Source organism: Drosophila hydei, unplaced genomic scaffold (genome assembly GCF_003285905.1).
Source record: "Drosophila hydei strain 15085-1641.00,03,60 unplaced genomic scaffold, DhydRS2 tig00000149-arrow-pilon, whole genome shotgun sequence".
NCBI classification, from domain to species: domain Eukaryota; kingdom Metazoa; phylum Arthropoda; class Insecta; order Diptera; family Drosophilidae; genus Drosophila; species Drosophila hydei.
The window spans coordinates 6,628,942-6,653,760 of record NW_022045678.1 but is presented as its reverse complement, the minus strand read 5'-3'; the positions used below and the strand labels follow the sequence as shown (position 1 = coordinate 6,653,760).

The 24,819-nt window shown below is 32.4% G+C and overlaps 6 protein-coding genes across 7 annotated transcripts; 3 read left to right on the top strand and 3 right to left on the bottom strand.

Moving 5' to 3' along the window:
- Positions 1-44: 44 nt before the first annotated feature.
- LOC111594717 lies at positions 45-3,828 on the top strand. Of its 2 annotated transcripts, none has more exons than XM_023308144.2 (7): positions 45-145; positions 515-609; positions 2,113-2,325; positions 2,382-2,493; positions 2,554-2,709; positions 3,408-3,581; positions 3,654-3,828. In XM_023308144.2, the coding sequence occupies exons 3-7, from the start codon at positions 2,119-2,121 to the stop codon at positions 3,818-3,820; spliced, it is 816 nt and encodes a 271-aa protein (XP_023163912.1). In that variant the 5' UTR covers positions 45-145; positions 515-609; positions 2,113-2,118; the 3' UTR covers positions 3,821-3,828. The 2 variants fall into 2 exon arrangements, with proteins under 2 accessions (XP_023163912.1, XP_023163911.1); XM_023308143.2 differs by having other exon boundaries at positions 45-188.
- A 2,513-nt stretch (positions 3,829-6,341) lies between these two features.
- LOC111594703 (TBC1 domain family member 20) lies at positions 6,342-8,234 on the top strand. Its single transcript, XM_023308124.2, has 4 exons — positions 6,342-6,522; positions 6,597-7,381; positions 7,697-7,806; positions 7,873-8,234. The coding sequence occupies exons 1-4, from the start codon at positions 6,468-6,470 to the stop codon at positions 8,072-8,074; spliced, it is 1,152 nt and encodes a 383-aa protein (XP_023163892.1). The 5' UTR covers positions 6,342-6,467; the 3' UTR covers positions 8,075-8,234.
- Positions 8,235-8,498: 264 nt separating this feature from the next.
- On the bottom strand, positions 8,499-9,439 carry LOC111594725. Its single transcript, XM_023308157.2, has 2 exons — positions 9,392-9,439; positions 8,499-9,334 (listed from the first exon to the last, which is right to left on the bottom strand). Exons 1-2 carry the CDS (start codon positions 9,434-9,436, stop codon positions 8,834-8,836), a joined length of 546 nt encoding a protein of 181 aa, XP_023163925.2. The 5' UTR covers positions 9,437-9,439; the 3' UTR covers positions 8,499-8,833.
- Positions 9,440-10,786: 1,347 nt separating this feature from the next.
- Positions 10,787-14,432, bottom strand: LOC111594764. Its single transcript, XM_023308212.2, has 6 exons — positions 14,352-14,432; positions 13,092-14,285; positions 12,483-13,030; positions 11,354-11,791; positions 11,129-11,292; positions 10,787-11,054 (listed from the first exon to the last, which is right to left on the bottom strand). Exons 2-6 carry the CDS (start codon positions 14,272-14,274, stop codon positions 10,787-10,789), a joined length of 2,601 nt encoding a protein of 866 aa, XP_023163980.2. The 5' UTR covers positions 14,275-14,285; positions 14,352-14,432.
- Positions 14,433-18,079: 3,647 nt separating this feature from the next.
- LOC111594727 (integrator complex subunit 3 homolog) lies at positions 18,080-22,713 on the bottom strand. The gene is made up of 11 exons (XM_023308158.2): positions 22,406-22,713; positions 21,725-22,335; positions 20,942-21,575; positions 20,687-20,876; positions 20,412-20,620; positions 19,528-20,346; positions 18,940-19,097; positions 18,740-18,884; positions 18,551-18,676; positions 18,299-18,487; positions 18,080-18,235 (listed from the first exon to the last, which is right to left on the bottom strand). The coding sequence occupies exons 1-11, from the start codon at positions 22,490-22,492 to the stop codon at positions 18,164-18,166; spliced, it is 3,240 nt and encodes a 1,079-aa protein (XP_023163926.2). The 5' UTR covers positions 22,493-22,713; the 3' UTR covers positions 18,080-18,163.
- Positions 22,714-23,099: 386 nt separating this feature from the next.
- On the top strand, positions 23,100-24,393 carry LOC111594707 (mitochondrial fission 1 protein). Its single transcript, XM_023308130.2, has 6 exons — positions 23,100-23,229; positions 23,285-23,352; positions 23,422-23,470; positions 23,585-23,752; positions 23,826-23,938; positions 24,108-24,393. The coding sequence occupies exons 1-6, from the start codon at positions 23,185-23,187 to the stop codon at positions 24,127-24,129; spliced, it is 465 nt and encodes a 154-aa protein (XP_023163898.1). The 5' UTR covers positions 23,100-23,184; the 3' UTR covers positions 24,130-24,393.
- The last annotated feature ends 426 nt before the right edge of the window (positions 24,394-24,819 follow it).

Genomic DNA, 24,819 nt, shown 5'->3' with positions numbered 1-24,819 from the left:
GTACTGGGCTTCAAAGTTTATTTTCAAGCTTTCACTCCCTTTCTGTAAAGCTTCTTTCCGATGGAATTCAGTTCCTGTTCATGGAACGAATTTACAACTATAGTGCAAAGTGCAGGAGTTCCCACAAGCTGATTCGTTCTCTGGTGTAAATAGAAAACACAAATACAATTAAATTATAATACACTAAAGTACGTAGACTATTGTTGTCTTCAGATAGAGAAATTAATAAAGGCACGACGAAACTAAAGTCAACCCGAACAAATCAAATAAAAACAAAGGAAAAACTAAAAAATCGATATTGAATCATAATTTAAAATTCATCATAATTATGAGCAATAAGATAATTTTACTATACTTATACATATATCTATAGATGTACATTCATATATATAGATATATATGTGTATGTTTGTCTGAATTCTCCAACATAAATTTACTAACTTCATCCATATGCATACCTGTATACATTGATGTACTCAATGCATACATATGTATATATGCTTTTTAAAAATAGGACAGGACCTAAAATGAACTAATTAATATGGATAATTGTTTAATAACTTTAACTAAGAACTAAACTAGTGAGTTAGTACTAAAATACAAACAAAGGTGAGTGATATTTTCTTTTGAAAACATAAATATACGTATGTACATCATATGAACATCAAAAAAATATTCTAGCAAATTTACTTAATGTGCAATGTGGATGATTCAACGTACATTTACATTGTTTTCAGTCCAAGTATTTACTTATATATATGTCACCCCTATTACATGTATATGTTTATATATTTTAGGGGTTGTTTAAAGTTATTCACTTCATCGAAAAATTGTCATATTTATGTTATACTTTCACGTATGCATATATATAAATTTTATATATATATATATATATATATATATATATATATATATATATATATATATATATATATATATATATATATATCGATATATATATATAAATATATACATTATACATTGTGAATATATATATATATATATATATATATATATATATATATATATATATATACATTGTATATACACATTGCAAAAAGCCCTTCATAGAAGTATATTTTGAACTTAAACCTGTTGAAAGGTTGGCATAGAGATATGAATAAGTTTGTATGGACACACACATATACATATGTCTACATATATGTATATGGTGCTTGATTGAGAGACGCGATACTTGCATTTTAGGCACAATGAGTAAATTTAATGATACAAATAACTATCAAGACTTAGCTTATGTTGACAATGATATTCATTTTCTAATTAACATAGGATCTGCATATAACTCAGCCTCCAAGAATTGAAAAGATTGTGATATATAAAATATAAATTTATTTATAGTATAGATATGCACTAGATCAGCTCAGTACGTTATTCAAAGTGTCTTAAACGGGACCAACACAATGTCAATTTGTTAAACTTTACCGTTATATATTTCGTATGACGTTTTAAAGATAAAACTTAATCACAATACCCTCAAAGTAAGCAAGTCCTTACTAAACTGCTCTTTTAAAAATCCATTTAAGAATTGGCGACAATGTAATCTCTAAATACTTAATTATTAATACAACGTTCTTACATGTGTCTATTAATCGTGGATCACAATAAAATATTGATATATTTAGTTTATTTTTATACTAGATCTTAGCTATGATAAATACCAATTTAATTGAAATTAAAACTGAAATTAACTTTAATTAATTTAAATTTAACTAACACTATAATCTTGATGTATACAGTTGGCAGTATCTTAGAAGTTTCAGAGAATGCCATTAATAATGACTAAATTCTTGTTCCGAATCGTATTCTGATTTTTAGAGAGACTCCAGTCATTATTTCAGTCTACAAATCGTAGGCATCAATTAGTAGTCGTCGAGAACTTTGGTGCAGGTATTTACAATTTATTAGTATAAAGGCGTAGCTGGACTTTTGTTGACTAAGATCATCTGCGCCCCATGTGGAACTTATACGTTTTTATAAGGCATAACTATATAAAGATCAAATGTATATTTGCTCAATAGTTAGCCAATATTATTTTTCACTAGTTTACCAAAATGTTATTCATTTATATATAATGCTTTTCAACCTGAAAAGTTAAAAATGCATTCTGTGGGCATACACTCCGCCATGGCGATCAAGCGGCAACGAAAGCGTCGCGATGAGCAGAAAAGAGCCAGAGAGAGGCGATATAGCACTCAAAGTTCAGAAAGTGGTGAAACATTCCATTCGCCGAGCGGATCTGTCAGACGTAAATATCATCATCCTCATCATGCAGTCAAACCTGGACCAGGAATGTTGGATAGCCAGGTAAATCCTTTTTAGTCTCTATGTAATGAGGTAACTTCAAATAAGTTTTCTTTTAGGTCGTAACCAGCATCGGAATGCTGCACATTGGCATTGTTTTTATTGTCTTTGGAGTATTTCTTTGTGGGGCAGGAATTATACCAGATGAAGCTATGTCCTGGAACGTGTTTAGTAAGGTTAAGGCGAAAAGTCTTATATCCAAAATGCTCATATATATGTACACATTAATAGGTTCTAGCTCTGCTTGGTGGAATGAGGTCACATGCACTGGCCTGTTTTCCTTTGGACTAGGACTATTTTTATTAATTCTAAACTGCCTAATAAGTCGCAAAGAAGAGGAGGACCTTGAAGACTATGTGCAACGGCAGCTTACGAGATCTCGTTCTGGTAATAAATATGAATCTGCTATTGATAATATATTGAAGGGTAGCGACTCTGTCTCACCATGCAATTATATACCATATGATACAGAGAACTTGGAAATGCTTACACTAGCATTGGCTCTATTTTCAAAACTTGGGGCAGATAATTCATAAATGGTCCGATCTAAAATCTCAATAACTAATCATTTTAACCGATGACTGGACTATATAATTGTATAAGACGTGTTCTTGTAATACTCTCTCTAATATACTATTTTTTTATCCAAACCCAACTAACGTAGCAATCCAAACTAGATATTTTATATGAGTTAATCTTTGCTATTTCCGTGTTTTAGTCTCTAACGTTCATAGCACAATATATAATACCGTTGATATTGAATTAAAAACAAAGTTATTTCCATGTTGGCACAGCCCAATAAGAAATTTGTTAAAATGTTATCAGGAAAGTGTACAAACATATTGAATTTTAAAAACATTTGCTTCGATAGTGGTAAAATGTTTTGCATACACACAGATACCAAAAAAAGTCAAAACCAAAATACTTAAGGAATGAGTATAATGAATGGTAAATGAACGGCGTTGGCACATTAGTACATAGCACACCTAAGGTTTCTTTAAATCTAAATGGAGACGAGCTTTTTCTTTTGAACTGTTTATTAATTGTTGATTTTCTAATACTAAAAAGCTCTTTGAAATTGACAGGTCATCGGCTTGAACGAGATGTCGAAACTGGCGTATTAACCACGCGTCACGCCCGCAAAGCTGTTGCATTGCAGAAGAATGGTCGGAATGGCTTACCCTCGCCAACAGATGTAGCTGTTGTTCATTGTAGCTCTACGGAGAATATTTCTAATGGTCAAATTGTCGGGCGTAATGGTAACGTAAATTTGCAAGAATTTTGCCATTGAAAAACTTTAGATTGATATACTAATTGTAATGATCAATTAGGTCTAAATAATTCTGGGGATATATTACTTGAGAAAATTGTGGAGGAGGACACACCGTATTTGAATGATCATAGTACTGCTATATCGCCAATAGAAATCGAAAATGATACAAAACAACTTCTAAGAAGGGAATCAATAACAGATGCAATCAATATAACGCGCATATAAAAAATTTAGACACGTATAAAAGCTATTTTTTTCAAATTATTAACGTTAACGTTTAAACAATCTATAAAAATATTTCCAATGGCTCTAAGTATATATATATATATATATATATATTATGTAATATATATATTATGTAACCTTTTTTAACTATTTTTTAACATAAAGAACTACATTTAAATATTGTATTTAAAATATATACATAAAATGTATCTATTGAAAATTAAAATTAAATCCAAATTAAAAACAAAATTACAAAAAAGGTAGACAAACTTACAATCTTAATTCATGTATATAAAAATGTGTAATCATTCGACATACTGCTTTTATACTTATGTGTGTCAGAGTATCTAGTTTAAGCTATCAGTAATGACTTTCTTACTTTCTTAAAATTAATATATATACAAAAAGATATTACTCTAAACAAAATTATATATAAGTAACTTCAGTATTTATTTTTTCATTTATAAGCTTAACGCAATCCTAAATTTCTAAGCTGGGCCCATAATAAAACTTAGATAGATATGATAATTTGATAACCATATGTTGGCATTTAATAATTATTTTTATTATTAATATTATGGGATTTAATAATTTAGTATTTGGCATTTATATTTATAAATAAAATACCAAAATATTCAAACATTTGAATAATCCAAATGTTTCCAAAACTAATATAATTAACTCTTCACAAATACATATGTATGTATGAATATAATTTAATATTTCAATCTAGGGCTGTTACTATTCTTTTAATTATACTATCCCAAATTTTTATATTAACCAATAATTGGATATTTTCTATAAAAAAAAAAAAAAAAACAAAAACAAAAAGAATAATCAGTAATTTTATTTTTGAAATTCTGAACCAGCAAAGTGCACAACAAAAGAAACAAGACTATTTAAAGTAAACACTCTTTATCTGTATATACATATGTATTTTTTTAGGTTTAGATATACCGAACAAATTTACATCTAAGCCTGATTTTTATTGATTTAAAACGAGAATAAAATATAAATAAAAAAATAATAGTAAACAAAAAATAATCAATTTCTTTGCACAAATGGAAACTTTTAATAAGGGCAATATTAATTATATATCCCTGTGCTGTATTAACTACGGTTCATTTAATCCCTAAATACTCTTGATGGATGTCAAGTGTCCTGTATTTACCTGTCTCATTTTGTGTACCTCTAATTTCTGCAGCAAACGTAGAATTATTGATGTTGTATCTGCTTTTATTTCACGCGTTTTGGATCCTAAGAGCTATATGGCGCAAAGCTTCAAACCGTTCACACAACTCACCACTTTTATACCCTGAACCTATTAAAAATGGGAAATCGGTGTGTAATAGTTTAATTAAAATGTAAAGTATATATTCTCTTGATCACGGTGACGGCCTATGTCGATTTAGCTCTGTACATTCATACATCTATCAATATAAGAGCTTTTTTGAAAATCTGAGAATACCATTGAAATCCACAGAAGTTATTAAACAAAACGTTTAGCCAATTTGTAAAACCACGCAGCACCTAAATGCGAATGCATTTTTTATATATATTCTGTGGGCATCAGAAATGTCTGTTGCCAATAAGTTCAAGAAATTTGAAATTTTTTTAGAAATATGAAAAGGTATCACTGATGATGCGTATGTGTTGGAGAGATGTTTCTTCGACTCATGGTGCCCTTACATCGATTTTTATTCTTTTTTTGACAAACATTCTATTTGTTTATACAAATACGATATTCCCAAGCTGGGCGCCTCCGATTAAAGCTTTCTACACGTTAAATCCTGAAATCATTTAAAATGGAAAACTAAAGTATAATGTTATAATGGTTTTTTTTAATGTATGTAATTGGCAGAAAAAGGCATGGCAGACTCCATATATTGTATATATTCTTAATCAGGACGATGAGCTGTTTGTCTTTCCGTCCGTATGTGTTACGCGTCGACGTTGGAAACTGTCAGTTCTAGAGATTTTTTGAAGACCCGCACATCAAGTTGGATTAAAAAATTATATTCACTTTTCAATGTAATTAATAATAGAATTTTCCAGTTTTGCATTTAAATTAATGCATCTTTTACAGGAGTTTGACTATTCTTGTATTTTGGATAACCATATCCAATTTCCAAAATTCCTGAAATTTTATAAGAATAATATTTTACATAAATTTTTTATAAAATTATTTGTTAAACTCAATGTTTATAAGTAAATTATACAAGTGCGTTAAATTAGTCAGTATCCCACATATATAATTATTTAGTCCTTAATCTTCAAAAATCTTAACCAAAAAGCTTAAAATCGAATTTAAATTTATGTCTACGTGTCATTGTTTTTGTATTTTTTAATTTATTGAACAAATAGATAACACTTTTTGATGTGTCAAGCATATATCGAGTATTATAAAGCTACTGCAAATGCACAGAGTGCGAACAGTTCAAAAACAAAAAATTCGAATATTCGATTTTGCTATCGTTATTTACCTTTCGATAACAATAAATTTTCATGTCTAAAACCTGAATATAAACCGATAAGATGAGTGTTCATAAATAAGTTGATATTGGTTTATAATCTTTGAATATTAATGTCAGATATAATTATTTAACTTTGCTTCGATTACAATACGATAAAAAATCTTTTATCAATTATGAGCAATGTTGACGAAATCAAAATCGATCTGCCCCCTCTCAGCTTTGAAAAATGTACGTCACACAAACCAAAGTCAATTGACAAAATGGGGTTTATTTATGTCTATATATATATTTACATATTATAGGTCCAGAGACCGATGGTGAACGGACTAAGCGACTGACAATTGAAAAACTACTTGCCGATAACCCTGACAGCTGCATTCCACTAAAAGTACTGCAGGAGCTAGCCCTCAGCAATTTCGGATTAGTCAACGATGACCTAAGACGAGTTCTGTGGCCGCAACTGGCAGGTGTGGATGTCGCAAATTTGGATCGTGTGCCAACTCTTGATGAGTTGCAAAGCCATCCGGAATACCATCAAGTTGTGCTAGATGTGAATCGTTCATTGAAACGATTTCCTCCAGGCATTCCCTACGAACAGCGTATTGCTCTGCAGGACCAGCTAACAGTGCTCATTCTGCGAGTAATCAAAAAATATCCAAATTTAAGCTATTATCAGGGATATCACGATGTCGCCGTAACATTTCTGTTAGTCGCTGGCGAGGAAGTGGCATTCGCAATCATGGAACAGCTCTCTACTACGCACTTCTCAGAATGCATGCAGGAAACAATGGAGGCGACACAGAGACGTCTTATGTTCATCTGGCCTATTGTCCTCTTTGAACAGCCTGAACTTTTCCACTTCCTACAACGGTCTACAGTAGGCACCTTGTTCGCCTTGCCATGGTATCTGACCTGGTTCGGACACAGCTTAAATTCTTACAAGGCCGTTGTACGATTATACGATTATTTTCTTGCATCACCAATGTATACCCCCATTTTTGTTACCGCCGCAATTCTATTGCATAGAGCAAATGTTATACTTCAAGAGGACTGTGATATGGCATCAGTGCACTGTCTTTTGTCAAAGGTAATAATTAATATAATTCTGTATTCGTTCACATCGTCCTTAAAGTAGTCTGGCAGTAGGCTTTACCATCTCAGTTTTTTCATCGCCATGCTCCACTACCTTTATACTCGTTCATAAAGTGAATATAGTAAATTGGTTTTATTAAATGTCTGCCTGTCCGTGTCTCCGTCTGTTGCTTTTACATTTTCCTTCTGGGCATAGCAAATTGAAAATGAGCCGTGTTTGGACAGTGAAAGTGTGTTATGCAGTCGCTAAAATTCGACTGAAATGTTTTTATTTGTTTTTACTTTTTTACTAAACAAAATCAACTTGCAGCTACCAGATGATTTGCCGTTTGAGGATCTTTTAGTCATATCCAGTAAATTATATGATAAATATAGTTTGACTGTAATTGAAAAGAAAGTAGAAGAACTTATTCAAAATGAGTAAGTATATTTTGTTTATATTGCAGATAATAGTTTAATAACTTCTTCACGTTTCATACCATACAGAAAAGAACAACGCAAACTTGAGGAGGAACGTCGGATTAATTATCGACGATCAGTGTCTTCGAAATCTAATTACAATATAAGTAAATGGTTCTTGAGCGTCTTAACGCCGAAATCAGTTATGATGACAACCGCCGTGTCGATTGTTGTTGGAATTTGCGCCTATTACTACAAAAATCAGTATTTGGCAGCGGGTATAAGCTGAGTTTCTCAGTACTTCAGCCCAACGATATTTTACGTAATACGTTCGGCAACTTTCCAGCCCAAGTGTGGCTGCATGGTTACAATTTGCCTTTATTAATTAGCTAAGCTGAACATGCTTGTAAAAATGTACATACCCAAAAAGTAAGTACAATGTTAAAAAATAAATACATTTAAAAACATTGTAAACAATTTGAAATAATCCATCAAGATTCAAATGTTTATTATTGTATATAATTTCACTATTTTAAAATGAATTTATAAAGCTAGCAAAATTAAATGTAATCATACCTTATAATAAATATATAAATAAATTTCATGTAAAGATACAATTATTAAAATAAAACATGCAGAATATGTTTTTATGTACTAATTCAAATTGTCAAACCTATGTTTGATTAAGAATATCTCATAATTTGTAAGTTTAGGAAAATCTGATAGATTGGTTGGAGCTAATTTTATTCAGTATTTGACTATTTACAAATAACCTAATTCAAGTGGTAAGAATTTTTTTAAGTTTATAAGACCTATGCCATTTGTATTTTCATTTAGCAATTTTGAAAAGCTAACTCAAAAATCCGACCGTCACTTGGAGTCCGATCTAGAGAGTACAATAGAATGGGAAGCAATTCGAAATGCTATTGAAAGATAAACCATGCCTCACTTTTAAAATTGGGGTTTAATCTGTATTTAGCATAAGTATCGTATATCTATTTGCGGCAGGTACATATTTACAAATGCATAAACATAAAAAGGCTTTTGATTATTGTTTAAGCGGTTTGTCCCTTTTGACACACTTTTCTAATACCTCTATCATAGCGCAAAGACTCTCTAAATCCATTTCAAAATAGATATTTTCACGTTTTAAACTTGATTGGCAAAGCAAATTTATGGTAGCCACTTGTCGAATGTTACTTCTGAAACTGCTGTCTCCTAATATCAAACGTGTGTCCCAGGAAAATGACATGACACACTTGACTTCCTTCTTCAAGTATTCACTTCTTCCAAGAGCCTGCTCGACTGCATCCAATCTTGCTGCGAGCACCAGCGGTACAAGCGGTTTCAATTCGGGACTTAAGTGCGGCAGCTTTTCAGAAATATCATTGTCGCCACTATCTGTACAACATTGCTTGTAGTATTTTGAGATCGTCCTTGTAGCAAGTAAAAAGTCGTCAGGATTTTGAAATCCATATTTATGAGAAAATCGTAGAGCCTGTTGCTCGTTAATGTTTCCAATTAGGAATTCAATAGACAAATGGAGAACCTAGTCGAAAGCGAAATGTAAATTATTATATTTAGATGATGTTGATTTAATTTGTACCTCCATAAAAATCTCTTTATTATTAATACTCATTAATAATTCCATTTTAATTAATGCTTAGTTCATAATTTAATAAATACAATCAAATTGTCAAACAATAGCAAAGGTATCGATGCTTTTTGCATTCGGTAAAGTATTAATTGTTCAAGTAGCTATAGCAAAGTAACGAGTGTGTTTCCACTTTTACTTATTTACTGTGTTATCGATACAAATGATGCAGGTTAGAACCATTATACATTATGATCTTTCAAATAACAATTTTTGTATTGTATAAATTTATTAATTATTAGAACTAACAAAAGCAGGAAAATTGTCTCATAGATTAATATAAATATGTAAGTGTATAATAGTTATGGTATAAGGTTATGTTTATAAGGCGAATATTAACCATTAATATGTTAATTATAAACATGATTTGAAAATTATTGTTACCTGCTTAGCACAAGAGTATAGTTGTCTTATTGATATATCATTTTGTTTGTGCAGAAGTTGTTAAATATCAAACAAAGTCACTGATCACTAAAATGAGGCACAACAGATAATTCTTCTATTATCTGACGCATCGGATATGACATCAGGTTTAATAGTTGAATCATTTCTGTAGGCCGTCAGAAACGTTAAACTACCTGTATGTTAACTATGTAGAATTATTAAAAATCATCTAAGGCGAAGTCATGCGGTATGATAAATTTGTTTGAGGATTAACAGAATGTTAAAGCCTTTTGACAATGAGGACCTGCATATACAAAAGGAGGAGCTGAGAATGCATGTTAGAGTGTCCTTGTCGAGACTGCCCAACAAGAACAACATATAGGCTTTACATTGGAAGTTAATTTTTAAAAAATTTGTTTTGTAAATGCTTTTTACAATGTGTATACGATTTTTTCAAATTTAGGGAGAAAGTAGGAGGTATCAAAAATGTGCAAAATCTCTGTTGTTATCACAGGGGCTTACACAGTAAATCTTAAGTCTGAGCATATATATATACTTAAAAAAAAATTAAATTGTCAAGAATAAAGAAATGAGATGAGTTACCGAAATCCGTAATGTGTATGATTTTATGTATGACATTTAAAATTTCAGTTTTGCATTCACATGGACGGACAGCTCAGCATTTTTAAGTCGATCAGGGTATTAGAAGGCAAGGGAAGAATATAGAGAAGAACAGAAGTTTAGCCTAGGAAATAGAAGAGGTTAAAAATGTATCGAAGAAGCTACGTATAGTTCCGATCAATCATTTATCGCTACTAAGGAAAAGGACATTTTTTAGCATTCTCCATATTGGACCAGCCTTTTATTAATAAGCTTAGAAAAAACAGTATTGTTTCCAATATATCAACGACCAATTTATTAAAATTTATGTAAACAGGTATTTACATTTTCTGAACATCTAAATTAAACTATATGTGTAGAACTAATGGTAATTTTTTTATCTCTAATGTCATGGTCAGCAAAAGGTACTATGGATACGCAGCCTTCGGGATCATCACGGCTAAATAATTTATTGCTTGTATCATTGAGATTGATAGATGAAAATAGATCGAGCACAGGTGCAATCGGTAAGCTGTGGTACTGTTCATCACCTGTACCAAAATACAGCCTCAACTGATGCTGTATGTTCTCCTTCTCATTAGCTCGATTCCGTTGAAAGTCTTCCTCTACTCTAATATAAATAATAAATAAAGTCAATTATTAGAAGATATATAAAAAAATGTATTCACATTTTTGTGGACTTACTTTTTTAGCGCTTCAAGTTGGCCATCGAGTGACATTTTCAGTTTTGAGGATTTTACAGATTTGTCTACATGTAACTTTTTCTCTAATAAACGAACGGGATTATTGAACGAGAAACGCTGGTGAAATGGTTTATCATCTTCCAATTTCAAACCCTCATTCATAGGCTGTAGTTTAAAATTGAAAATTTTCAATTACATATAAAAAAGGAAAAAGTAAATTTTGTACCTGTGTTGGGAAAATTGGAGTTTTGTCTTGTAAACTTTGCGGTACATGTCGCTGTCGGTTTTTGAAGTAGCTATTTGATTTAGGTTCTTGCAGACGGACTTGGGGCTCAGCCTGATAAGCTTTCAATGAATTTGTTTGGTCATTGCTACCTGGCAGATACATCACATGTTTCCCTCCAGTTAAGAATTTAATCGATTGTGGCTCCAATGGAACAAGTCTCTGCCTTTTACTTCCATGCTCCAAGCTTTTCGTGTAAGGCTCCGTACCACTCACGTTTTTATGAAGCATCCAATTATTGGAGCATTCTAAATTGGTCATAGAAATATTTTCTTGCTGTGCATGCAAAGTTGAGTTTCTTTGGAAATTGGAGGATTGACCGGTTACAGTATTTAAATAATTTTCTGTCTTCGACTTCTGAAGGCTCTTGAAGTTACACACCTTTTAATATAGACAAGTGAAAAAGTAACCAAGTACAATTTTATTTATTTATTATCTTTATAATGATGAAACTTATACAAATAATTTGAGGCCTGTATAAGAATTACATGATTTCTACTGATCTGCATGTTCCTTTAATCTTCACATATTGACAGATAAGCTTCGCTTCGCTTGACTAGGCTAAGTATACTCATTTTTGCTGAATACTCTAACTGGCAAAGAAAAATGCTGAATTCCTGCATATAACTAAATGGATATAGTATACTTGATGTGATATTGTCCATATATATCATTATATAGATTGCTGAATTTTTTAATCATAAGGTACGAAAAAAGCGATATATGACAAATACTAAGATATAAAGGACTCATCATATAGCTAATACCGCTAACCTTACAACATAGATAAGACATCTAGCAAAAATTCATTATTCCTCATGTTCATGCTAAGTTCAGCTGAAGGAGTTTCCAGTAATTAAGTGTCGCGTGATCAATCAAAAATAAATGATAGTCCCAAGATGTCCCATCAATGTTGTATGGTTAGTTTTATACTCTACTTTGATTAAAGAGATATATTCGATATGGAATGAAAGAAGAGACATCTAAATACTTTATAAAAGTGATATATATATAATCGATGAAAAAAATATAAAAGTTGATTCAAAGTTAATAAAAAGTTTTTAATACATACGTTGCCTGCGTTCCCACTGTGACGAGTATGTTGTGTATGACTATCTCTAGGAAGCGAGAGACTAAATGTGTGGATAGAACTTTCTACATTATTCGTCTTGCCACCATAAAATAGCAAACTGTCTCCTTCACACTTGGACCGATATTCATCCGAGCTTGAATCGTCTCCCGTAATGAGGCCTTTGATTTTATCATCATTCTCGTCGACAAGATCTTGTTCAGGAGTCCAATTTGTAAGTAAGTAGTTCGGCTTCGCGATCTGTTTCATTTGAGCAGTTTGATTAAGCTGTATGGGCGACTCACTGGTTGTAGGCTTCCAACTATTTAGAGTATTTATTATTTTTGATTTATCTATGTGCTCTTGTTGTTCCACCAGGGATCGCCAAGCTAGCGTTGGACTAAACGTGGGTGTATCCGCCTGTCGACGCGGTAAAGTAGGTCGAATACGGACAAATAGTCCATTATCATTTAAATTCTCTTCCAGACAGGAGTTGTCCCTATAATCAGTGTCATAGTTGGAAACTCTGTCACTTGTCAGTTTTTCCTCAGCTAAAAACAATTTTTTACTGAAATCAAAAGTCGTTTTATTATTATAAGTCAATAAACTTACCAACATTAATAGGGTGAATATCAACTGCATCAGTTTCCATGCCAAAATAAAATGTACGTTGGCATTTATTTTCCTGACCTGAAATAATTCCTTTATCCAAATTTTCTTTTTGAGCTACAATCTTATGTGATAATTTACTATTTAAAATCTGATTGTTATCCGTTTGATAATCATTTGCATTGCTGATCAGTGGAGTCTTGATTTCAGGTTGACTCGGTCTTTGACTTCTTAACATAATAGCATCCGAGCTCTTTTCCCGCCGAAAGGTGAATTTGGAACATTCAGGCGAATTGCGTTGACAGTTCTTTTCATTAACACTTTTACGAATCACATGGTCCCTTTTTAAAGATTCAGTTTGTGTCGGCATTAAGCTCGTTTGTTGTTTACTAAGCCTACGATCTGCGTTTTTTGTGTAATGTGTGGATTTTGAACTATTCGCATTTCGTACGATCTCCATATCGTTTTTTACAAATGGTATACCTGCTGTAGCTGCTTGTGGTGCTTCGGGAGCTCTCCTCTTTTTCGAATACTTGTTCCGATTATTCGGCCTTAATGGCAACTCAGGCATGTTTGTTGTGACTGTGGATTGTTGATTAAGACTATTTATGAGTTCAGGCTCCGAATATGTGTGCCTCTGCATTCGGGATAGATTTGAATTATTGATGTTTGAGCTAGAATCGTTTTGTTTAGTTTTTACATGAAGTAATGTTTGAGATCGTGTGAATTCCGGCTTTGTATCTATTTTTCTACTTGAGCCTGGGTGCCGATCGTGGACGGTTTCGAGAATTAATGGCTCGGATTGTTGACTGAGTAGGTTGGATATATTTTGGGCTTGTGTTTCATTCTGCTTTCTGCCACTTATCGTTCCTCCGGAATTCAATATTGCGCCATTCGTTGTAGCTCGAAGATGCAGCCGCTTATCCACATCCGGTAACACCTTTAATGCGGTTTCTATTGGGGCGTTTGATTCTTTTTTTAAAATTGCAGATGGGTACGATCTTCTCCATTCTGTGGTTAAGCTACGTTGAGGGCTACTTGGAATAGATCTCAACACAGATCTACTCCATTCAAACTGACGGCGTGAGTTCTGGCTTTGATGTTGAAATCGTGTTTGAAAATGCTCATTTCGATCTATACCTGATCTTTCATTATTAATGTGATTAGCACTACCAGAGTTTCCCATTTTTTATAGATCTGTTAATGATTACCATTAAGTTCATTTACATCTGGCATAATAAAGTACTAATATATTGTACTTACCAAATTTACATCATATGGACTCAAGTCCGGTATAATGTTAACTTTGTTGATTACTGATGTGCAAGTTACATGAAAGACAAATAAAACAATTCATTTCTAATAACATTTAATATTATTAAATTCGTTAAGTGGAAAAGGGCTAGCAGGGTCAGAGAAAGTTAAGCAGAAGAAAAAGTCGAAGAGAATATATACAAAAATGAGATTAACAAAGAGGAGAGAAGAAAAATGCACAAAGTATCAGTTTAAGAAAGACGAAACGATATCTATCCAAAGAATTGACATATTCTCAGCGTTTGCACATTCTACGAAAATACAAGCATAGCTAGTATTATTTCTGTTGTACGCTAAAAAGGCTAAAACGGCCTAGTCAATATAATCCTGGCCGCCAATTGGCTTGTCTTATGAACGAGCTGACTACAAAGTCGATATCAAACTTACGTTATATTATATTATTATTATTATATTAAAAAGTGGGATGAGTTATCAAAAAAACGTATACAGAAATATTTCTTGAACTTTTTATCACTTTAGCTGTTTCGCTGCATTCGCAACTTGTGCTCTGATCAAAAATATATTTACGTTATGAAGTCTGCCACGCATTCTACTGAAAGTCTAGTACACTCTTTTTTCCAATTTTTAATCGGCTTAAAGTATACAACTAAAACGATTCTTGTCATCACTTACAGATTCACCTGAATCTTCATCAAATTTGCAATACTTCTTTAACTCACTCTTATCGTATATACCTTTATGGGTACGCATTTCGCTTTACGTTAATATTTTTGAGATGATATAATTAGAAAAATTCGTTAGTGTATAAATTGAAGCCACTGTATTAAATTTAATTAATTTGTATGCCATAAATGCATTGAAAATAAAAATGTAGGGTCAGAAAGTAGGCTTGACCGATCATGCAAAATATATATATAATTGATCAGGAATAAGTCATTTGGACTTAGCTCTGTCCATATGTTTATACTCATCGAACTCTGAACCCATGGCAAGCCCTCAGGTTTTTTAAAATTATCGACATTTTTTTCAGTTTCTATTAAAAATTCGATTAAAAATTCTACCGAGCTTTGCTTGTTAAATCATATTTCGCCCCTATTTGAAGCTAGTAAATAGTTTATTTAACTTAATGTAGATCTTATATTATTTCTCCCCTATTTGAAGCTTGAGTTATTAATTAGTTTATTTTATGTACATCCTATACAAATTTCATGTATTGTATATTGTTTCATATTATTCAAATTTAAATTGTAAATAATACCAATATCTAAACGTTTTTTACGATAAGCACATAGTCAACGGAAAATTGTATTATAAAATGAAGTTATTAAAGCAAAAGTCTGGGCAATGGGCAAATCCATATGGCAATTAGCGCAATTTTTCGATGTATGTGCACACGTGTATGCATTTTTGACCTCTATTAATAGAACCACAATAACAAAAGACATTTTTTGAATTGTCAGCTACTGTTTTAGTTGCGTACTTGCCACCTTGCGACAACTTTTCGTCGGCCGGCACCCTGGGTATATCTTACTTGGCGACTCCCAACTAGAGTAATCTTGCTTATTTATTAATTCATTTGTCATATTTATAAGAATGACACTTCAATTATTCTTAAGAAAAGAATCATATTTTGTGCTTTTTCTCCGAAATTTTTGAGATGCGCTTTGTATGAATACTTTGATTATATTATAAATCAATGCACATATTTTATGTTCTCTCTAAAATTTTTTATAAAATATCAATCGATAGATGAACACTAATATTCGTTAACGAGAAGTAAGAACACCCTTCTCAGTAGTAGTAAATTTATATACTTCTTTCATTTTACGCTCTTTCAAACATTTTGAAGTCAATGTAAATAAATACTTTTGTATAGAGTTTTGTGTGTGTTTGTGCACGTTTTTTGTGACACTCGATTTGTGTCAATGGAAAGAGCGTATGATCGTATATGTATGTACAAGCAAGCATGTTTTGTGTATACATATGCATATGTGTGTGTGTGTGTGTGTGCAGAAAAATGTAAAAGCAGTATTTCGTCGAGAAAACGTCGGCTTATGTCTGCATACCAGCTTATTTTAAAAGTTTAAGCACCAGTATTGCAACTTTTGTACAAACTTTGTTAACTGCATAAAAATTGTCTTACTTATGTATTAATATAGTAAACTTTCTTTTCACAGAAAAGTTAACATTTCTCCGTTATTCGCAAGGGCCATTCGAATTGCTTTTGCTATTTATGTACAGATACACAAATACGTGTGTTTGTGTAAACAAATAAATTTGTTTTGAATCTCAATTCAGACACTTCTTAATTATTTGTGACAATGTATTTATATTTTTGTATTTAGATTTTTGATTCTTCAAGTGCTCGCTGTTTTCTTTTTTCGCAGACTACGTAGACATGAAAAAAACACCGCAATGCACGCAGACGCTTTCACAACATTGATCTGAGCAGCTTGAAACTTTACTGCCATTGTCATTGTAAGAGTAGAGAGTCAAAAGCTTCTTTTTCGTGCTACCAGCAAAGTCGAGTCGCATATTTACTTTTGTTGTTGTTTGTTATGCGCGTTTTTATGTACATGTATATTTATATGTGTAGATGTGTTTAACCGGATCTATTTCGCTCATATTGATCAATGTACTCAGCTGGCTTATAACAATAACAATGCACAAGTACAAATTTGCATATATTTTAAAGCTTCACGAATAGATATATTAAAAAGATTACAATTATAATATACTATAAAATTTATAATTATATAATATGTATTATAAGAATTATAAAGATAGAAAGTTTTTTAAAATACTACCAAACCTCAAGTAAAAATATTAAAAATTCGTTTTTTTTTTTGTTAAATAAAGTTATTTACTAAATAAGTTCTATATAGAGGTACACTTATGCACAGGTACATACTGGTTGCCCAAAAAAAAAAAAAAAACAACTAATAAAATGAAACTTTTTATTATTTATTCGTTTCTGGAATAGCACAAGTGAAAAGATATCGTATGCTCTTGAAATTGGCCTGAGCGTAAATCAGTTTCACTCTTTTCATTGACTCTTCATTCATTTAGGCGCTTCTTAGGCGTCACTTTATTTACACTGCTTGGAATAATATATTATTGCAGCATTGTATTGGGGAAGATTGTGTATTTGTCCATTGTGTACTTGTTCGTAGCTCATATAAAGCCTCTACTCCTAGCCTTCAATCTGTGGCGGTCTACTTTAATTTTAAATATAAGTTGCGCCAAGTTTAGGTTAAAAATCTTTATTTTTAGTTTCTAAGACTAAATTTTTTGAGTGGTGGAACTTTTAATGCATCACTTAATAGTGCAGGTTTAACCGTTAATATAGAAGTCTTATGTGTTGAAAGTGTCCTATATATTAGCCACTTGTTTTATGAAAAAATGCTTAATGTAAGCACATAATCATATCTGTAACAAAAGTTGTGAGCTTCAAATTTATAAAGCTTGCATAATATATAAGCTTTGTTCTCTTGTTGTTGTAGATGATGCAAACATTATAAATGTTCTGTGAGGCCATACATAGATGATAATACCAGTACATATATTTATGTAAATTTGTTGAATGTTTCTTTGATTTTTATTAAAAATAAAAAAATATAACGTTACAATTTCAACATTAAAAAAATTCTACAATTGATTTTACTAATTATGAATTGATAAAATCTTAAACCATTTTAAACTTAAGTAATTTCGTTCAAAAACTCATATTCATTTTTTGTGTAATTTTCATCATCAAAGGAACCGATTAAGACTGAGGATTGCAATTGACTTTGACAGTGTCAGTCGGAATCATTTATAACTTTTTTTCTTTTCTTCGCTGCCTGTGTAATTTTATGTTTTGACCAATCTTCCTGAAATATTCAAATATAAGTATAAATCGTTGAGAAATAGCTCAAATAGGTTTCTATCATTACCTCACTAGATGACTCATCAGAGGAATATATTGCTTTCACGACATCCGCATTTTTTTTACTCCCCGCACTATGGTTATTTGAGTCTTTTTTACCAACTGGCTGCTTACGACCTCGTCCACTGCCACCACGTCGGCCAACGGCAGTTGTTTCATCTTCCGCTGCCAACGCGAAAAGATCACTGAACTGTTTCTACTCACAAAGATAAAAATATATTAGATCATGTTGTTTTTACATATCATGATTCTATTTCACCTTTGTGCTTTCATTGCTATGTGTGTACGCTGATTGTAATGCCCGCTGCATCATGTCGTGAACATATAATCCTGTGCCAGTGCCATGCCTACAACTTCTTCTGTAATGCTCTAAGTGGTTTAATACCTAAGCGTAAAATGTAGAAAACACGTCAGGAAATGTATTAAATTATATCAATTATAAACTTACATGGTCAGCAGATGGGGTACTGCTTGCAGCGGAACTACCTTTAGATGGCCGCTTTCGCTTGTTCGGCGATGAACTAGGGTATTTTGAGGTGAGGAGGGAGGCAATAATTTCGGAAAGTTTTTCTTCGCAACGCTGACACCAAAATCTGATCCAAAGAAACTATTTTAATAAAATATTTAAGAAATCAACTGAAATCTTACCTAAGGGCAGATGTGACAAAGGGATCTCCTCTGGACTTTGCTTCCCTACTAAGCAAAAGTCTGATTATTTCATTTGTTGGCTCTTCGTTCTTTAACAGCAGCAGCAAGTGGCTTAACGCTTCTGGATGATTTGCAGCTTCTAGCTCCGGAAGTATGTCCTGTTAAACAAAATAATTAGATATTTATATTTTGCGGTTTAGGCGCTGCAGGCCACTTGATTTTGCTAATTGACAAAAGGTTTGTTTAATTACTTCTGTGTTACGTAACAGATTTTAATTACATTTTCAGCGTATGATCTATGAATTAAGTAAATATATATTCTTTCACATATTGCATAAATTTGCAACTATATTTCCATTTTAAAGAATTTTTATAAAATTGGGGACAGTATTTTAAATAGGTTCTGATATCAACGAACAGAAGGACAGATAGACGGACTGGGCTAAATCCCTAGTCGTCCTCATCAAAAAAATATGGGGACTGTCACGCCAGTTTACCTTGATTTCACATTTTCAATGGGTTCAGAATAAAAAAATTTGTTCTTTAAAACTATTTAATTGTTTATACTTTAAGAAAAAAAGATCTTACCTGTATGCATTTTAATGGTACATCATGTGCCTGTATAAGCTGCCATAGGCAAAACTGTTCGTACGTTTCATATTCTAGGCTTTCGCGAATACAGTCGATCAGACCATCTTGCTTGAATATTGTCAGCTTACCCTGGGCGATAGAATACATTATATCACGCACATTTTTAGCGTCAACGCAGCGAAGAGTGATACGCAAAAGGTCAGTATTATTAATGGCTATAGTTTTAAACTCTCTGTAAATATCGGGTAGTAGCCACAAATATATTGTGGTGTTTTCCTTTTCAAGAAGATCGAGGTCTCGAACCAGACAAATGGCAATTTTTTCGTCCATAGCCTCACATATCTGTCGATAAACTGTCGTCTTAAACTGATACGATTGTTGTGCATTTTTTCGTGTCTGCAACTTGCAATGAATCTTCATAAAATATAGAAGAAGATATCCTGTTTCATTCAACCGCTCACATATCTCAGATAAAAGGGTCTGAAATGGTTTTTTGCTCTTATCTTCATTCTCATACAGAAATCGAAACAAGCCGTATAGCGGATAGCTTATGCTCTTAGCCAAACACTTCTCTTCAGTTTTACTCTCCGAAAATACATTTTGTTGTGGTAATGTTTCACGGAGAATCAGAACCGTATTTGAGATCACATAATTGAGTTGTGTTTCGTCTAAAGTCGAGGCAGGTAACGTACGAAAATCTTTCAAAAATGCTTCCCATGTGAAAGAGTTGCGTTTTGCAACAAATATATCAAACGACTCGGATATCGCGTCAGGCAACTCTACTTTTTCGGGCACTGGTTTCTCTTTAAGACGAACCTTAAATAATATAATGCAATGTTTTTAATAATTATGAAACAGCGATGATGATCAACAAAACTCACTTTTGACAATGGTAAGTCATCGTCGTCGTCGGTATTCTCTTCATTTTTCGTACATCTGCCAAGGTTTTCACTATCTTCATCACTAAATACAGCTTCAGTTTCACGCTCTAAACTTTCTATTGGCGTAATAGCAATTTTGTTATCGTCTTCTACTAGCGAAATGGTACCACTATTTGCAGCAAATGCTCCCGCACCAACATCAATGTTCTCTGTAAATACAGTAGACGAAACATATCAATAATATTAATATTTTATTTACTTAGATAAGCGTTTACCACTTTGCATCATTCGCTGATCCGCTTCTTTTTTAAAGATGGGCGCCTGAATAGAATGTGTAGCTGGATACATAGACTGCGGCATATTTGCAACGGGGGAAACAAATTCTCTGAAATTCTCACGGATTAGATTACGCAATTCTCTGTCAAGTTTCGGCGATTCAAATAGCGGATGCAGGTTTGGAATGACCTATAATCGGAATTAGACAAGAATCTTCAGTATTTGTTTACTGATAATAAGAAATCATTACTTACCTGTTTATCTAGTATCAACTTTAATGAATTATATACCCCCAATCTTATTTTATCCTCGTTCTTTATATAAAAGTTCTTTGTAATGCGGCACAAGAAATCCAGCAATGTGCTGCTTACAAATGGATGATTTCGAATGGAGTGATACATCACCAAAATGCCGGGCTCGATATTCATGATATTATCTTTGGCCGGATCAAAAAACAGCCAATCGTAGAACAGTGACAATTTGGCATTGGCCGACGCAATTGGATTTGTACACGATGAGATAAGCCAGCCAATTATGGCCCAACGCGGGATAATATCGGAACATAACATATCATTTGTGGGATGAATTACGTTTATGATGAAGCGAATCAAGTCCGACCGCAAACTGTGCGATTCGGGTGTTGCAAAATATTTGTCCTGAAACCAATCCTGGTAGCGTTTTTGATTTCCAAATTTTACAGACGATGCTAAAAAATGGAGTTTTCGCTCCATTTCTGGAAGCAAACGACATTGTAAAAACCTCCGACTGGTACGTATTTGTAATAAATGCCAAATTCCATTAAATGTCGGATGTAAGGTTTTTGGATTGTATAATATATCTCGCCATAATAGTTCGAATTCCGGAATGCGTGCAACATTTTGTAATAACCTGCGCAAAAGTAAAATTAAAATTTAATTTTCTTTAGTTACTGTAATAATAAAATGTACTTTCTACAGCCATTGAAAAGCATTTTTTTCTGCAATTTTTATATAGTTCTTTTAAAAATAGATTATTTATAGCGGGCTACTTAAACTTACCGTACAAAATCTCTTCCCAAAGGTATAATATCATGAAAACGATCACGAATCAATGAAATTGTAAACTTAACTTCCTTTTGACGTAATGATATCAAGGCAGGATTGGCATGGTCCTCTATAAGGCGTACAAAACTGTAAACCGATGACTGTACAAGGAAAGGATTCGTTTCCAGCCACGCCCTGTACTCTATAAATATGTCCAAAAGGCTTTCAACGAGGAAGAGATTTTTATGGGAAACATCTCCACCGCCCGCTTGACGCAAACAATTCCAAATCACATTCTCGACGCTAAGAACCTGGTGCTTGACAAATTCACGTAATACCCAAATCAATTGTCTTCTGGCGGTCTCCGTTAATTTTGAGTACTTTTCGGCAACTAAAAGTGTTAGATTTGCCACAATTACGTTCATTCCATCCCTAGACACAAGTGTGATGTCCCGATATGTTTTCGGAGCCATTGCCGGATCAGTTAATATAATGTATAGAAAGCCAATGGAAATCTCCTCATGCTGTTTCTCTTTACAGACAAACTGTGTGAGCATGTCATGCATTTCCTTATCACTGAGCCCAGCAATTTGTTGCTGCAGGCTAGCATAAGATCGTTCGAATTTCTATATGCGCACAAAAGAAAAATATATTTGTAAGTTGCACATTCATATTTAATAGACAATACGAATTTACCTCTTCGATTTCATCTTTACAGTCAACAGCCGTGCAGACAAACAACTTAGAGACGTGAACTACGCTTTTTTGTTGCTGTTGCTCCATTTGCAAGTGTGGTGTGGATAACTTGTTTGAGTATTGCTCTTATCAGCTGATATGATTTCAGTTCTCATTTAATTTCATAATTACACAAAAATAGAAACTGAAATATTGGAAATATAAATTCACAAAACCGCATTTATTAAACTATTACTATGTATGTAGGTATTTCTGTTTTGGTTTGTAGACAGAAAAAATATGGTTGCCTAAAACAGGGCTGCCATCTACCAAAGTTGCCAGATATAATCAAGCATAGTGCTAACAGATCTACACAATTTTAAATGAATTGGTAGTTATAATTAAGAAGTATTTGACTATTAAAATTAACCGATTTGCTTTATTTTAATATACATATAATCTACCCAATATCAATTTAAAATATCAGACAAACATTGTAAATGTTATATTAGTAATGCTACGATTTTATATATTAAATAATAGATTATAGTTTTTTATTTTTAGTTGTATATACAAATTTTTTTAAAGTCATGAAATGATAAATAGGTAAACGTAAAGTTTCAGTGAAACTATCTATCCTAATCTTATCAAAATAAATATTCTCCTTCTAAATGTATTGGTCGCAGTTATTCAAAGTGTTACTAGATATCGGTTATCGTTAAATTGTACGTCACTAAATCCATCTTTTTCTTATGTGCATTCGCAAATACAAATATATCATATTGTGAAATACACAGACAATGGAAGAATTGTTAAACGAAGTAGTGCCCCAGGAAGATTTGGAGGTAGGCAAATATGCATACACAGTCTTTTAAAATTTTAAAAATCCATTTCTTACAGAGATTTGAAAGAAAGTATCACCATGAGCTGGAACTCGATGGAGAGGTCTCAACAGAAACAAAGTTTGAGTACGTAGCTGAAAATTGTTTTTCTTAAAAAATCCAATTTATAAATATTAATTTTTCTTAACTTGGTAGATACGCTTTCTGTTTGGTTCGGAGTCGGTATACCAATGACATTCGAAAGGTGAGTCTGTAATTAAATGCACAATTGAATTGTAGTATATTTGTCTTCATGTATGTATGTATGATGTGTCTGTATATCTATATTAACATTTCAATATTGTACAATGTGAATAAGGGTATTATGATTTTGGAGGATCTGTGTCGCTTACATCCGGATGGACGACGTGACTATATTTATTATCTTGCCTTCGGAAACGCACGAATTAAAAACTATACAGAAGGGCTTAAATACTGTAGAGCTTTTCTTGATATCGAATCCAATGATCAAGTTCGGTCATTAGAGGTAAGCGTGTTATCAAAATAGTCGGTCTTACAAATGTATTTTTGTGATATCTTGTACATTTTGTCTGTTATAGGAATATATTAAAAAGCAGAGCGATAAGGAGGTTGCGAAGGGCATTGCTGTTGCTGGAGGAGCTGCGCTTGTGCTTGGTGGAATCTTAGGCCTAGGAATTGCGATGGCTAGAAAGTAAAATATAATTTTGAACATCGATTATTCCATATCCTATTTGTTTTGAAAGCCCTTACCTTACACATAACTATCATAATTTATATACAGTTTTAGTTGTAAATATTATATATATAAAATTAAATGTATTAACTGTCGTTAAAATATTTCTTTTATACTTTTCTTGTAGTAAACAAAAACGCGATAAATAGTGAAAAATGTGATAGAGCTCTTTACGGAATACGATTCCCTCCCAAAATGTATACACCAACATAGTCATTGTGAGGACGTGGTTTAAGCACATAGCACCAATTATTAAACTTCATTCTATTTCTCTTAAAAGCTCTGTTTAATAATAATTAACATTTTTATTGTCAGTAACACTTTTATCTAAGAAGTCACTGTTATTAGCAATTTATTATATATTAAACTAAATACGATCTGTTCATTACCAAAGATGTTAGTGAAATAAATCAGCAAACTGGTATTTTGATTGCTGCCAAACATTCCATTACAGCAAAGGATTTCTGGTGTGCAGGTAATTAATCTTTGCGGATCTCTTGCTTAAACTAAAATAAGACAAATCGGTTATGGGTTATTTCGATAATACAATATTCAGTATTTTACAGAATTATAAATCTTGATTGGTATTTAAGTCGCTTATTTATTCAAGATAGATTAAGAATTTATTTATATAAGGACTATTTTTTTAGAGATAACTAAAAATTCTCACAGTTATATATATGACCGAACACATTTGGGTGTTTTTTATATTTTTTGTATACACATATTTTTAAAAAACCTTAATGCAATTCTTTGTTGAAGAAATTAGGATAGGGTAACAACCATAACGTACACAAGCACAGCCTACAGACCCGTTAAACTGCACAGAACATAATAAT